The sequence below is a fragment of the Schistocerca serialis genome, chromosome 10 (assembly GCF_023864345.2).
Source record: "Schistocerca serialis cubense isolate TAMUIC-IGC-003099 chromosome 10, iqSchSeri2.2, whole genome shotgun sequence".
Classification (NCBI taxonomy): Eukaryota; Metazoa; Arthropoda; class Insecta; order Orthoptera; family Acrididae; genus Schistocerca; species Schistocerca serialis.
In genome coordinates, this window is record NC_064647.1 from 250,932,350 (window position 1) to 250,948,630 (window position 16,281).

Below are 16,281 nucleotides of genomic sequence, written 5' to 3' on the forward strand. Positions count from 1 at the left end.
CTTTGCAGAAATATGTAAAATTTGGTACGATTTTGGAGTCTTTCAAAACAACGATAAGTTGTCAGAGAAATCTCAAATGAGGGTCTTTTGCAGTAGTTGAGGGAATAGTAGCACTACCTTACTGAACACAAGTTTTATTCGCAAATATCGAATACCCGAGAACACAGTATGCGAACTAGCCAGCGCATAAAAACAAAAGTGAAGTTAAAACCGAAGGTGCTGTTTGAGTATTGGTGCCCAACCCCTCACCCCCTCACCCCCTCGCCCTCCCCGGCAGTGCAGAGCGTGGAGGAGAAGGTGGACACCACGAAGTCCTGTAGCCACGTAGGAGGCGGAGGGGTCTTTCTGCGCGAGAGCGAGAAGGTTCGTGGCTGAGGCGGGTCTAGTGGGACGATAATGGAGAGTACACCCCCACCCGAGTTTCTGGCCGTGATGTGGTCCTCGTCTGCGTCCGCCGGCAGCTGGAAGGTGTGCAGTACCTGAATGTCAGGAAGACGAAGCCTAGGCTCTGCCGTGTCTCAGTGAAGAGATCATCCCAGTTAAGGCCCACGACGCCCAACGCAAATATTGTAGATGAGGAGGGGTGCGGGTAGGGGTGAAGGGATAGAGAGAGAAGCGTCACAGAGAGAAATGCCACACGGGGGCGTGATGTCATTGCACACCTCGTACACTGTACCTTGTAAAGAGGCATTGTTTGTACCGCTGGAGTAGTTCGTGGCAGAAGCGCTGCAGAGTTTAGTTAGGGAGGGATCATCGACTAATGTCCAGGCCGGTTTCGCCCTGTTCACTGAGGCAGTTTGGCGTTCGTTATTTAATAGTATGTCCATAGTGTTCTGGCCTCAGCTAAGGATTTTGTGAGGGCCCAAGTAGGGAGGCTGGAGAGACGCGCGAACCGAGTCATTGTGAAGCATCACATATTCAGTTAGCGAGTTTTTTATAACGAAGGTTCGTGGTGGAGTGTGTGGCTTTGGTGGGTGAGTGTGAATGTGAGAAATATGTGAGTGTACGTGTTCAGCTGGAGCGGGCAGCTCGTCTGAGTCGGGGGGTCAGGTTGCTCTACGAGCTGAGCTGCCAGAACGAGCCGTTCACTGTACAGAATGCCGGCGAGTGGCTCTGTGTGCAGCAAGGATGCCGAGAAGGCTGGACGGCGGCGCCTCTGGCCAGGAAACACCGTGGCACGCGACGGCCACCTTATTTAAGGGTGCGGCTGCGCTGCCGGCGTTTGGCAAGTCCGCTGCTTTGTGGGTGATAAGCGGGGCCGTGCAGCCCGTCGAGTCGACGCCGCACAACTCGCAGTGGCAACAGGCAGGACTCAGGTTGGCAGCTGAGTCAGCTGCAACATCAGACAGGGGGACTGGCTCCGCCCACCTCACGGATCGGTCGACGATCGAAAACCTTCAGAAGGAGAGAGAGGGCCGACGTCGTCAATGTGTGCGCGTCGTAGGCGCCACACGGAGACGCTGAATTTCGAAAACAGAGTGACCACAAGACAAACAGCAAGTCTTCAAGCAGTTTTCCGTATGAGACAATGCCGTATGGTTTGCAAATGATGAATTTGATCTGTAAGTATCTTCCCATTTAACCACAAAAACTTCCACGAACTGTTTTAATCTATAAGCTATATGTGCAAACGATAAAATAATGTAATATTTCGAGACGACGTTTTGTGCCTACCACCGACTGTAGACATGTATTTTCGCCAACATATCGAGGGTTCATTAAAGTCACTACCAGCTACAATTATATCAGTCTTGTACCTATTTGAAACGAGACTCGGGTTTTTTTGACCTATTCAGAAATTGCATTATCCCACTGCGGGGGGTGGGGGGTGGTGGTGGGGGGGTGGGGTGGAGGAGGGGGAGGTTGGTAAAAGGAAACAATTATTAATTTATTCAGGTTTTCTAGGTCACTCAGTAGCACACAAATACGAAACAAACACAGAAACATCTTATCTTTGAAGGTAATGACTATTTCTTGAAGAGATATTCTGGATTTTTGACTCCAGCAAGAACTTGGGTGTATAGAACTGCCCAATGTGTGTTACACAGATCTAAATTGCACATACAGTCTTTATTGCAAATAAAATACGTAGTTCGCAACATGCAATACAACGATACATAAAATAACAATAAATAAATAATTTCATTTTTTATTCTTATTCTCGATTAAATCCTGACAGAAAAGTTATTTTCAACAACATCGATGCTTTGTACATGTAGGGTTAGGGCCTTTGCCGCACTGTTCACTGCTGTAGAAGCTGTGGAATGACAATTCTGCAGAGTCTTGAACTTTACAGACAGAAAGTGCTCGATGTCCCTAGAGTGGAACACTGTTAGAGTCCTTGGAGAGCGCAGATCAATCCACTGAACTTCTTGGAGAGGGTGTAGCAGCAGGTAACGATCCTTGGAGAGAGCAGCTCCAGCGAAAATGGAGGACCAAAGTATTCAGGGGGCGGAGTCGTCATTCAGATCTCTGGGAGTGGACTGCCAACAGGAGGTAACCGTAAGGAGAAGACAGAATAACGACCGAAAGGTTAACGTTCTACGAGTCGGGGCATGGAATGTCAGAAGCTTGAACGTGGTGGGGAACATAGAAAATCTGAAAAGGGAAGTACAAAGGCTCAGTTTGGATATAGTGGCGGCCAGTGAAGTGAAACGGAAAGAAGCAAGGATTCCTGGCCAGTTGAGTATAGGGTAACACCAATAGCAGCAGGAAACGGTATAACTGGAGTAAGATGCATTATGAATAGGAAGGTAGAGCAGAGAGGGTGTTACTGTGAACAGTTCGCTGATGGGGTTGATCTCATCAGAATCGGCAGCAGACGAACAATGACAACGGTAGTTCAGGATACATGCCGACGTCGCAAGCTGAAAATGACGAGAGAGAGAGAAAGTGTACGAGGATATTGTAATGCAGCACTTAAAGGAAGACGAAAATCTAATAGTCGTGGAGGAAGGCGTAGAAGAAAGGGCTACGGGAGGATATGGGCTTGGTCCTATGAATGAGAGAGGAGAAAGACTAGCTGAGTTTTGCAACATATTTCAGTTAGTAATAGCGAATACTCTCCTCAAGAATCACAAGAGGAGGAGCTATACTTGGAAAAGATCAGGTAATACGGGAAGATTTCAGTTAGATTACATCATGGTCACACGGATATTCTGAAATCAGGTACTGGATTGTGAGGCGCACCCAGGAGCAGATACGAACTCAGATCACAATGCAGTAGTGATCATACGTAGGCTAAATTTTAAAAGATTAGTCTGGAAGAATCAGTTCGTAAAGAAGTGGGATACGGAAGTACTAAGGAATGACGAGATACGCTTGAATTTCTCTAAGGCTATATATTCAGCAACAAGGAATAGCTCAGTAGGCAGTGCAGTTAAAGAGGAATGGACATCTCTAACAGAGCAATCACGGACGTTGGAAAGAAAAACATATGCACAAAGAAGGTAACTGCGAAGAAACCATGGCTATCAAAAGAAATACTTCAGTTGATCGATGATAGAAAGAAAAAAATGTTCTGGGAAATTTAGGAATACAGAAATAAAAGTCGCTCAGGAATGAAATAAATAGGAACTGCAGGGAAGCTAAAACCGAATGGCTACATGAAAAATGTGAAGACATCGAAACAGACATGTTTGTCGGGAGGACTGACTCAGCGTAAAGGAAGGTCAAAATAACCTTTGGTGAAATTAAAAGCAAGGGTGGTAACATTAAGAGTTCAAAGAGAATTCCACTGTTAAATGCAGAGGAGAGAGCGGATAGATGGAAAGAGTACATTGAAGGCTTCTATTAGCTGGAAGGTTTGTCCGATGTGATAGAAGAAGACGCAGCAGTCGATGTAGAAGAAACAGGGGATCCAGTATTAGAATCAGAATTTAAAAGAGCTTTGGAACACTCAAGATCGAAGAAAGAAGAAGGGATAAATAACATTCCACCATTTAAAATCATTGAGGGAAGTGACAATGAAACGACTATTCACGTTTGTCTATAGAATGTATGAGTCTGGCGATATAACATATGACTTTCGTAAAAATATCATTCCACACAATTCTGAAAACTGCAAGAGCTAACAAGAGCGAGAATTGTCTCCCAATCAGCTCAACAACTCATGCATCGAAGTTGCCGACAAGAATAACATACAGAAGAATGGAAAATAAAACTGAGGCTGCTTTAGATAATGGTCAGTTTAACTTTAGGAAAGGCACGAGAGAGGCGGTTCTGATGTATTCGATAATAGGGGCAAGACTTAAGAAAAATCATGACAAGTTCACAGGATTTATCGACCTGGGAAAAGAATTCGTCACAGCAATATGGTGTAAGATGTTCGAAATACTGAGAAAAATAGGGGTAAACTATGGGGAGCAATGTGTAATATACAATATGTACAAGAGCCAAGAGGGAATAATAAGAGTGGACGACCAAGAACGAAGTACTCGGATTAAAAATGTGTAAGACAGGGATGTAGTCTTTCGTCCCTACTGTTCAATCTGTACATCGAAAAGCAATGATGGAAATAAAAGAAAGGTTAAGGAGAGGAATTAAAATTCAAGGTGAAAGGATATCAATGAAACGTTTCGCTGATAACATTGCTGTCTTCAGAGAAAGTGAAGAATTACGTAATCTGCTAAATGGCATGAACAGTCTAAAAAGTTTAGAATTTGTATTGAGAATAAATCGAAGAAAGACGAAAGTAATGAGAAGTAGCAGAAATGAGAACAGCGAGAAACATCAGGATTGATGGTGAAGCAGTAAATGAAGTTAAGGAATTCTGCTACCTAGGCAGCAAAACAAACAGTGACGGATGCAGTAAGGAGGGCATCAAAGGCAGACTATCACTGGCATAAAGTGCATTCCTGGCCAAGAGAAGTCTACTAGTATCAAACACAGGCCTTAATTCGAGGAAAACATTTCTGAGAATGTTCGTTTGGAGCACAGCATTGTATGGGAGTGAAATATGAACTGTGGGAAAAACGGAACAGAACAGATTCGAGGCATTTGTGATGTGGTGCTACAGACTAATGTTGAAAATTATGTGAACTGGTACAGTAAGGAATGAGAAGGTTCTGTGCAGAATCGGAGAGGGAAGGAGTATTTGGAAAACACTGAAAAGTATAAGGGCATCTGTTAAGACATCAGGAAAGAACTTCCATGTTAGTAGAGGTAGCTGTGGAGGGTAAAAGCTGTAGAAGAAGACAGATATTGAAATACATCTAGCAAATAATTGAGGAAGACAGTTGCAAGCGCTACTTTGAGATGAATAGATTGGCACAGGAGAGGAATTCGTGGTGGTCCCCATAAAACCAGTCATAAGACTCATGACTCAAAGAAAAATGTTTGGGTCAAGGACAGTTAGGTGTGATTAAGTTAGTGAGATTTGAGGTTTTTGGTCAGGGTGCGCCTGGAAAGTACCAGCTGGCACTAGACTTTGGACAGAGTGGCCCACAGTAGGTCAGGGAGGCTCACTGAGAGTAGAATGAGGTCGAGCCACTATGTAAATTAGCAAGGACCCTAGCAAAAACAGAGCTAGAGAACCCTGAGCTTTATGGACACGGTGTATGTGGGGAGTAGCTTCAGGTAGCAGACTTTTGAGACTGCAGCCCACAGAGATCAGCGAGGGCAGGTGTTACTAGGGTGACTAGGGTGAGGTCTACGCAATGGAGCTCTCCAGTAGGCCAGATTCCTGGCTACAATGAAGATAGTGAGCCTCGAATTTTTGGCTGGGGTTTATCTAGAGTGTAGTATCGGGTGTCAGACCTTGAAGAGATTGACCCACAGTAGAACAATGGCACCCAGTAGAAGCTGAATGAGGTCAAAATTGTAGAGATTCCGACGAATGAGGACGCTAGTTATCTCAAAGATAGTGAGCCTTGATCTGTTTGCTCAGGGTGTGCCTGGAGTGTAGCAGCAGATGGCAGACAGAGAGAGCGACCCACAACAACAAGGAGATCAGTGTCAGTAGGGCGAGGACCAGGTGGGACAACTGCCACCAGGTAAGGGCTGTAGCTGGGATGAAGCTAGAGAGCTTTAGATTTTGGGACAGCATGTGCCTGGAATATAACAGCACGTATCAGACCATGGAAAGACTGATCCAAAGCAGCACAAGGAGGTCCACTGTCAACAAGATGTGGTTAAGGCAATAGAGCTGACAACTGCCTGAGCTTTCTGACCAGAATGTGACTGGAGAGCAGCAACAGGCAGCAGACTTTGGAGAGAGCGACCCAATGCAGCGCAGGGAGGCCCAGCGTGAGGCCTAAATAGGAAAGCTGTCACTGGACAAAACGCCAGCTGAGACGAAGCTAGTGAGCCTTGAGCTTCTTGGCCAGTGCGTGCCTGGAGTGAAGCAGCAAGTGGCAGAGCCTAGAAAGAGCAACCCACAGGAGGACAGGGAGGCCCAGCACGAGCAGGGCGAGGTCGAGGCAGTAGAGCTGCCACCAGGCCATGTCCCTGGCGGCGGACTGCAGGTGCCTCGTGTCGCCCTTGTGGCGCAGCAGGTACTCCGTCCAGAAGACGGCCGTCTCCAGTGGGGGTGTCGGCTGGTCCCGGATGAGCACTGACTGACGGTAAGCAGCCTCCCGGTACCTGTAAAAAAAATGTCATGTCTCACAAATAGTGAAATACTGCCAAATTCACTGTGAAGTCTAGATGGAAAATAGCAGTAACATGGGTCTGTTGAAATGGCGTCTAAGTGAATGCAGACACCAGGTAGGTATCCCTTCAAGGTTAGTAGAAGACAGTGGAACAGGAAACGTGTACAAATGAAAACTGGAGTCAGACTCTGGTCATCCTGACAAAGGGTTCACACTGGAACTTAACTGGCAGATTAAAATTTTATTGTGTGCTTGACCAGCACTCGAACCTGGGAACCTTTCCCTCTTGCAGGGAAGTGCTCCCCTGACAGAGCCATCTGAGCAAGACGCGCGACCTGCTCTCGCAGTTTTGCCTCCAACAGTGCCTCATCTCCCACGTTCTGAGTCCCGGTCAGGCACACAGTTATGATGTGTCAGGAAGTTTCAAATCAGAGCAGATTCCACTCCAGAGTGAAAATTCATTCTGGCAAACGTTTATTCTTTGTGGAGTAAAGATATTGAAACAGTTGTAATTGGCTAGGGGCCAAGACTACTCTGCAGAGGAACATTAGGGCGGCGCTTATAGAGCCAAGATGGAGTTAGTTACACTTTCTCTAGATTACTTGAACGATTATTTTATCGAAAATATGTGGAACGAGTCAGTTTACAGGATATCTATACACGATTAGTGTTAACATTAATGAATACATTATCACTTTCTTTTTACTCGTGCAACTACGCTTAAACATAAGCTTTTTTTAATTTTTTTCACTGGCTACCAGTTTTTTAAGTAGAAATTCTTCAATTACATAGAACGATTTGTCCAGGAGAAATGATTTTAAATTAGATTTAAAATTTGCTTCGTTAGCTGTCAGATATTTTATGCTATGGGTAAATGATCAAAAATTTCTATTGTTGGATATTGAACGCCTTTCTGAGCCACTGACAGCTTTAACAATCGATAATAAAGGTTGTTTTTCCCTCTAATGTTGTAGGTATGTAAAAATTGTGAAATGACGAATTCCATTAGCAGTAATGTGTACTGTGATGGCGCAGTTAAAATGCCTAGCTCCGTGAAGAGGTGTCTAAATGACGTCCGTGTGTGAATACCACATTATTCTTATTGCTCGCTTTTGTGGAAATACTTTCTAAGTGATGAATTACTTTAGAAAATCATTCCTTACGACACTGTTGAGTGGAAATATACAAAATATGTCAGGAGATTGATACGTTCGTTTCCAAGATTAGCAATTACACGAAGAGCAAAAGTAGTTGAATTTAATTTTTTGAGAAGCTCGGTATTATGCTTCTTCCAGTTCAAGTTGTTATCAATATGTAACACAAAAATTTGGAACATTCTAACCTACTTATTAACTCCTGATCAAGTATTACATCAATTCTTAATATGATTATTTGTTGTACACAACTGAAAGTAGTAAGTTTTTTTCAAAATTTAGGGCGAGTCCATTTTTAGAGAACCACTTAATAATTCTTTGGAAAATATATTTTGCTAACTCTTCCGTTTATTTCTCTGTAATGGGATTTATTATAATACCGGTATCGTATGCAGAAAGTACCTGTTTTGCTTGTTGAATGTTAAGTGGAAGGCCATTGACATATATAAGGAATAAGAGTGGACCCAAAATTGAATCCTAGGGGACTTTCTTAGTGATTGTTTAACCCCCAATCATTAAAATTTTTCGAATATCTTGGAAAAAGATGTCACTAAGGAAATTGGACAATAATTATGTCTGTATTGACACTTTTCTTATGAAATGATTTAATAAATGCATATTTTAACCTATCTGGAGAAAGTCCCTGTGTCAGTAATCCATTATATAATTATACCACTAAGGATGTTACTTATTAAGTTGGAACAACTTTTCAGAAATCTATTTGAAATACCATCAACGCACAAGAGCTTTTGTTTTTTAGAATTTTTATAACTATTAACTCCAGTGAGAGTTGTTGGTGGTACTTCTAGAAGCTTAAAGTTTTGTGGAATTACATGTTTAATATATTCTCTTACTTCTTCAACTGAGCCATTTAATCCTATATTTGTTGCTACATTAGAAAATAAACTTTAAAAGTATTTGCAACTTGTGAATTGTCAGTCAAAACACAGTCACTTAGTTTAATTGTTATGGAATGTTGTACACTAATTGGCATTCCTGTCTCCTGTTTGACAATATCCTTATAGTTTTTATCGTCTTATCTGCACTATTTATTTCTGTCAGGGCATGCATACGTCTGGACATTTTAATAACTTTCCTTAAAACACTGTAGTATTTTTTGTAGTATGCAAGTAATATCAGATATTGACTTACTCTGGCCTTTACATAAATTTCTCTTTTCCGCTTAGAGGAGATTTTAATGTCCTCAGTTATCCATGGCTTACTAGCTTTCTAACAGATCTTTTGGATAATTTTTAGGAAAGCAGCCTTCAAATATACCCATAAATTTACCATGGAATAAATTGAATTTTACATTAGAATGTCTTTCTACATATATCTCATCCCATACCACCCCTTTTAGCTTCATCTTAAAACATTACACCCTGTTCTCATTAATAGGCCAATTCTGTTTTGTAAATGGCATAGCACCAATGACAAATATAAACTTTGAACAGAAGTCCGTTGCTGAGACACAATATTCAAAAAATTCCTGGGTGTGTGGATTGACCAGAAATTGAATTGGAAGAAACACATTGATGATATGCTGGAACATTTGAGTTCTTGCAAATTTTGGTGATAAACATATGAGTAAATTATCCTGCTATGCCTATTTTCATTCACTGCTTTCATATAGCATCATATTGTGGTATAATTCATCATTGAGCGAAGAAATATCCATTGCCCAAAAGCGTGTAATAAAAATAATAGCTGGAGCTTACCCAAGAACACCTTGTAGACATTTACTTAAGGAACAAGCGATATTCACAGTTCCTTCACAATACATATATTCACTTATGAAATTTGCTATTACTAATCCATCCCAATTCAGAAAATAATGGCCAAGTGCATAGCTGCAACACAAGAAGAAAGGATGATTTTCACTATTCTGGGTTACATCTTTGGCACAGAAATGGATGAATTATGCTGCCACAAAAGTCTTTGGCCATTTTCCAAATAACATTAAAAGTCTGACAGATAGCCAACCAGAATTTAAAATCTAATTAAAAGAATTTCTAAATGACGACTCCTTCTACTCAGTAGATGAATTTTTAGATATGAAGCAGTAACTGTAAAAAAATTAATTATATCGTGTAAAGATATCTTATGTTAAACTGACACATTCCACATCATTACAAAATGTCGTATTCATGATCTTTGGATCTGACTCTGGGTTGTAAGGTGGCATACTGTTTACTTCGATGAACTGTGCATTATGATCAGATAGTCCATTAGCAATTGGGTACACATTGTTTTAGCCTGAGTACTGTCTGTAAAAATGTCATCGACCAGTGTCCTGCTATTTTGCTGCACTCGAGTTGGAAAACTGTGTACTGAAATTACATTTAAACACCCTAACAACAACTCTAGTTGATTTTTCCTGTCCATATCGTTTAAGAAATCAACACTGAAACCTCGACACACTACTGTGTCTTCTTGTCTGATAGGCAGCTCAATAATTCCTCTAGATTTTTCATAAATAGCTGAAAGTTTCCTAGAGGGGATCAGAAAACTTTTACAATTACCAGGGAAGTATTTTGCAGTAAAAGCTCACAAACAGGTGGTTCTAGGTTCTGATCGACACAAAAACTATTTGTTCCAATATTTTTGACTTTACTTTCAACTTTTACATATGTTGCAACTCCTCTTGTTTTCCAGGTTAACTCTACACGAAAATGATGTACGTCTATAACACCTGATATCTAACTTGTCCATAGCTGTGGTTACATGGTGTTCAGAGAGGCACAGAGCATCTATCCCTCCAGAATTTTTCACATCTTGTGGGCATTCAATAAGCTCATCTATGTTGTTTTTCCAGTTCTCTAATCTTCTGATGAAACACAGTAATTTTATTTTACTGGAAGATAACCTAAAAAGTGTGCCCCGTCGGTTCCAGTAGTCACAGGGATTTTGTCTTGTATGCTTGGGGCCCCCCTTACAATTTGTGCAAGATGCTCAGCTAATCTTTCCTTCCCCCTCCTACATAGGTGCTGGCCATTATTAGTGTATCCCCATCGCCAGGTCGCAACATCAGCCACGGCACAGATATGAACCTTTGTTTCAGTCAAAAGCAATTCGCTCAGCTCTTTGTTGACACTGCTAACAGCCGTGTTAACCGAGGGCTGGTCATGTCGCTGCAAAACTTCGACAAACTCCACGCGAGTGTGTGCTGTCACTGCTCCTGTTTTCTCCAGGTCACGTTGAATGCTGTATTCTAAGTTGTTAGCCAGGCTCTTTCCTGCTCCTCCTACAGCAAGTAGTTACTCTCGCCAACAAAATCTGTACGCAAGGCCCCTACGTTTTCTCTGCCGGATGCTCGGCGCAAGCTTTCACGATGCTTGTGATTTGGTGTTCTAGGCCTAGCTTTTTCTGTACACCTATAGCAGGACTCTTTCCTTTCTGCCGACGTAGCCTTAATGTCGTCCCTACGAGTCTGCTGCACTCTATTTTCCTCGATTTGTGCGTCACCTCAGCTGGCTGAAATCTCTTATGCTTTTCTGGCTTCTGACCTTTACAGAAGGAAGATAAGGGCTTTTAATGTCGTGTCAGTGGCAAGCTCATAAGGTCGAACCTGGACAGGAAAGGGTAGCAAATTGTCCATGTCCTCGTAAAGAGACGACGCCAACATGTACCTTAAGTGATTTAGGGAAATAATGGAGACTGTACATCTGGGATTTGAACCAGCGTCCTCTTGAATGTAATTCCAGTATCTGTCTTACCAGTGTGCCACCTCGCTCAGTACTTCTGACCACAGGCTGACTGCTCTGACAAGGATTTTGTGATGTGTATCGAACCACACTACAACTCTCGTGTACTGTAAATGTGACTAGAAATGAGTATCTCCTTAGGGAGGCCATATTCAAATCGTTATTCAGCCTCGGCTACACTCCTAAAGGTCTGGGCCGAAAAATGAGGCAACTTTATGTAGCCTCAGTGGTACAGACACCATCCTGGCAGTGCGCGTTCTTTTTTGTTGTTACCCCTCATTTCTGCACTCACAGCCAGCAAACCATCTTTTGTAACTACAGTAAAAGACTTATTTAGACCGTACGTGCTCACTTTATTTCGAAGTACCTTCGGTGGTGAGAGGAACAATGTGGTGACGGCTACAGATCGTGGCCAGTTACAGGGAGACGTACAGTCGAACACTGTGTCTCAGACTCCGTACAGCTGGGCACGTTTGACAGGACGTAACAACTCGGCACCCACCTGGGGTCTGTGGCGACGGCGCGGACGGCGGCGGCGAGTGCGGGGGCGGTCAGCCCCTGGAGCTGGAGGACGCGCGCGAAGCCGGCGCGCCGGGCGGCCGCCGCGTTGGCGTCGTGGTCGCAGAAGACGGGCAGCGCCAGCAGCGGCGCGCCGTGGAAGCCCGCCTCCAGCACACTGAGCAGCCCGCCGTGGCCCACGAAGGCGCGCAGCCGCGGGTGCCCTGCGCACCGGGCAAAAGAGCGAGCGTACTGGGCGGGCCTCCGCTACAGTGCAGCCAGCACAATAATACACTCAGACGATAAGACGTGGGCTGGCGATACGCACATATACAGACGGCGGTAGTATCGCATACACGAGATATAAAAGGGCAGTGCGTTGGCGGAGCCGGCATTTGTACTCGGGTGGCTCGTGGGAGAACGTCCGACGCGATTATGGCCGCACAACAGGTCTTCATAGACTCTGAACGTGGAATGGTAGCTGGAACTAGACGCATGAGACATTACATTGAAAGGGTACAGTACCGCCCGACATTGAAAATGGGTACAACATTCTTCGTTATTCTTGTCAGAACAACATATTTTTTGTAATAATAACTCAATCTCACTTAATACACCGAAGCCGGATACCAGTGTAGGAAAGAATGACAATTTATTTAATTGATCACATGTGCACTCGCACAAAATAAATCCCTATATCCAATTTGGTGAGATCTGCGAAATGAATGAATGTATGGTCGTCTGCTAACCGCAAATAGTGAATGTGCAATATATGATCATCTTTGAGACGGTCCTTTGGTCACCTTTGGTGGAACCAAAGAAATGAAATTTACCTGAGCTTTGAGGGCCTGAAATGTGGCTGACCAATGGGTAGCATGGTCTTCCCCCACCTCGGCGGAGGTGCGAGCTGACCTGAAGAACGACCATGTTTCAGCACTCTGGCGCTGGATCTTGTGCTGTTAAGACCTGTCTTAGGTGTGCTCCGTAAAGACAAAAGAGTGGAGAGAATGTTATGCATGTGGAATACTTGAGAGTAGTTTGGAATAATAATTTATCTACTTCAGGAACTTTTGTGGGGAGAATTAAATGACAGGCAGGTAATATTAAGGGGATCGTAGTAATCTTCGGAAGTGACCAACGGGAATATGTTCTTAATATTACTTTGCGTGTTATGTTTCCGTGTGACGCTGGACTCAAACTCTAATACTCTGAGAGAGAAGCAAGGTGAGTCAGCCGTCTATCCAGCAACGCCACTTGGCTTGCATTGCACAGGAAGACGTGCACATATCCTCCACAGTTCGTAGTAGGAAAGAAAAGTTACGAAGTGGGGCAGTGTCGTGTGAAACTGGGATGAATACTAATTGAAGTGGGAAAGCTGAAAGTGAAGTGATTCTAACGTTGTGACTATTGTTTTTGATGTATTGTATGTTGCCAGTGTGATGTATTTCAGGTAATTTAAGTATGTGTGGTTTGCATGGGAGAGTAGCAAGATAGGTTCAGAGGCAGTGGGTTACGCATGTTCCTTTTTGTACCGCTCAGTCTGGAGCAAATTTTCGTGATGATGAGTGTGAGAGTCGAAGTGTGAGATATAGCAAAAGATCCACCATCCTATCCAGAAACAGCACTGTAGCGTTAAAGAATTACGAGACCATAAGATAGAGAATCACCAATGTAAAGCCATGCCCACTGAGCGGAGTTTCTCATGTGTAATTGTAGTATAAAATATAATGGTGTGTTTAGGTTATCTGTGAATCATAATAGAATTTATCTGAATAAAAAAGATAGTGAAAAGAAAAAGATTGGTGGCCTTGTTCTTCGAATAGTGTGTAGTCATGATATCCAGAATTTATAATGTGTGCGCCATTCATATTCAGTGCGATGGCCACGTATTGATCAAAGCCGTTGAGTAAGAAAGAAAATGTGGTATTGCCAGTGCGTAGTGAACAATCAGAGCTATGTAAATTAGTAATAGTCAGATGTGCGTTATCCGTTTCCGTTGCGTAATGTTCAAACATGAGAATAATTTGTATCTTAATTGTGAGTAAAAGAGCTCATGATCAGTCATTGATGTTTTGCGATAAATAAGAATAAATCCACTCGCTTGGCAGACCACTCATCTTGCAGGCCTGTCTGCTTGATGCCACAGTTTGAGCAAGGCATGTGGGTGCCTCTCAACATTTCAGAAGCCGCTAGGGAAGTGAGTATTCCGAGATCCACAGTGTCAAGAGTGTGCCGAGAGTACCACATCTCGGGCTTTACCTCTCACCTCACCACAGACAACGTAGTGGCCGACGGGCTTCACTTAATGACCGAGAGCAGCGGCTTTTGTGTAGAATTGTCAGTGCTAACAGACAAGCAACAACCACAGAAGTCAATGTGGGACGTACGACGATCGTATCCGCTAGGAAAGTGCGGCGAAATTCTAGCGTTAGTCGGCTATGGCAGCAGACGACCGATGCGAGTGCCTTTGCTAACATCGCCTCTGTTCGTGACCGTATCGGTCGGATCCTAGAGCACTGCAAAACCGTTGCCTGCTCAAATGAGTCCCGATTTCAGTTGGTAAGAGCTGATGCTAAAGTTGGAGTGTGGCGCACAGCCCAAGCTGTCAACAAGGCACTCTACAAGCTGGTGGTGGCTCCATAAAGGTGTGGGCTGTGTTTACGTGGAATGGACTGGGTCCTCTGGTCCAACTGAAGCGATCACTGAGTGGAAACGGTTATGTTCGGCTACTTGGAGATCGTTTGCAGCCATTGATGGACTTCACGTTCCCAAACAAGGGTGCAATTTTTTATGGATGACAGTGCTCCATGTCGCCGGGCCACAGTTGTTAGTGATTGGTCCAAATGGTTCAGATGGCTCTGAGCACTATGCGACTTAACTGCTGAGGTCATCGGTCCCCTAGAACTTAGAACTACTTAAACCTAACTAACCTAAGGACATCACACACATCCATGCCCGAGGCAGAACTCGAATCTGCGACCGTAGCGGTTGCGCGGTTCCAGAGTGATTGGTTTGAAGGGCATTCTGGACAGTTGGAGCAAATGATTTGGCCGCCGATCCAACATTTGTGTGTCATAATCTAGAGGTCAGTTCGTACACAAAATCCTGCACCGCCAAAACCTTCGCAATTGAAGGCGGCTGCAGAGGATCGCGAGTCAGTATTTGTGTAGGGGACTTCCAACGACCAGTTGAGCCAACGCTGCACTACGCCGTGTGAAAGGAGCTCCGACTCGATACGAGGAGGCGTCCCATGACTTTTGTCACCCCAGTGTATTTCAGATTGTGGTGACGGAGTACAGCGAGACTATGTGTGGAACATTTTCGTGTGCCATGTGATGTGGCAGAGAACTTGGCAGAGTTATTCCGAAATTCTATTTATTTTAATTATCAGGTGGACCAAGTGGAAAACTACAACCACTACAGCATATACTCACATTTTTGTCGTCTGATGACCACAAAGTGGGAGGTTGCGGGGACATGGCAGACAGATTTAACATCTGCTTTGGTGCTTTGTGCCTCTTGATGAAAACAGCGAGGTAGTTTATCAATATTTAGCCGTCGTAGTGATAAAGGAGTCGTCTGCTAAAGAAAGATCAAAAAACGGAGGCTCATTTCCGTGCAAATGGGATGCCAGGTCTGGTAGGTTTAATCGACGAATCACACAGAATCGATACCGTAGACCTCAAAACGATTCCAACTCTTATATGAATTGTTAGGAGAAATAATTTTTCCATTCAGCTTCAATTAGTTTCTGATCATAACGGACGTGTTAGGGACTTTTTTGCCGATTATCGGAGATCAGGCCAGGTTGGGAGAGAGTTTTTAGAACGTCGGCAATTTTCCAGATGCTCAAAGAAAAGTGCAGAGGTTTCTGTTTTATGAGTGACTGCGTGTATTCATGTCTGAGACATTTATTAATGCCCCAGAGTGAAAGAGGAGATTTATCTAGGTGTCAAAATAATGTCAGCATAGTGCTAATCAGAATTATATGTATTATTGAACATCATTTTGGTGTGTTGGAACGAAGTTTTAGATAAATATATCGCTTTGTTCGAGGTCCCTGTGCTCTACACAACCTCACAACGGAAGACACCTCAGCCGGACATGCGGCAGCGTTAAGCCTAATAGGCCAGGCAGTGCCGCACATCCCTGGAAAGCTCCTTCGATCTGTGCGGAGCTCGTTCACCCTCTGTCTTACTCACTGCAGCCGAGTGAAGACCGTATCTGCCAGCCTAGTGTCTCCAGTTCTACACTAAGTATGTGGCTGGCAATATGGGACTGAGAACTGTACATCGTGCAACGAGGGACTCCAACATCATGGCGTGCAGCCAGCTG

The 16,281-nt window shown here is 43.8% G+C and overlaps 1 protein-coding gene across 1 annotated transcript in view; it reads right to left on the reverse strand.

The window, feature by feature from the left end:
• Positions 1-6,299: 6,299 nt before the first annotated feature.
• LOC126424730 (uncharacterized) overlaps positions 6,300-16,281 on the reverse strand; it is a 101,717-nt gene continuing 91,735 nt past the window's right edge. The window contains exons 11-12 of the mRNA XM_050087449.1: positions 11,951-12,170; positions 6,300-6,582 (exon numbers count right to left, since the gene is read on the reverse strand). Of these exons, the coding sequence (XP_049943406.1) occupies positions 6,300-6,582; positions 11,951-12,170 (503 nt within the window). The remainder of the gene's footprint in view (positions 6,583-11,950; positions 12,171-16,281) is intronic.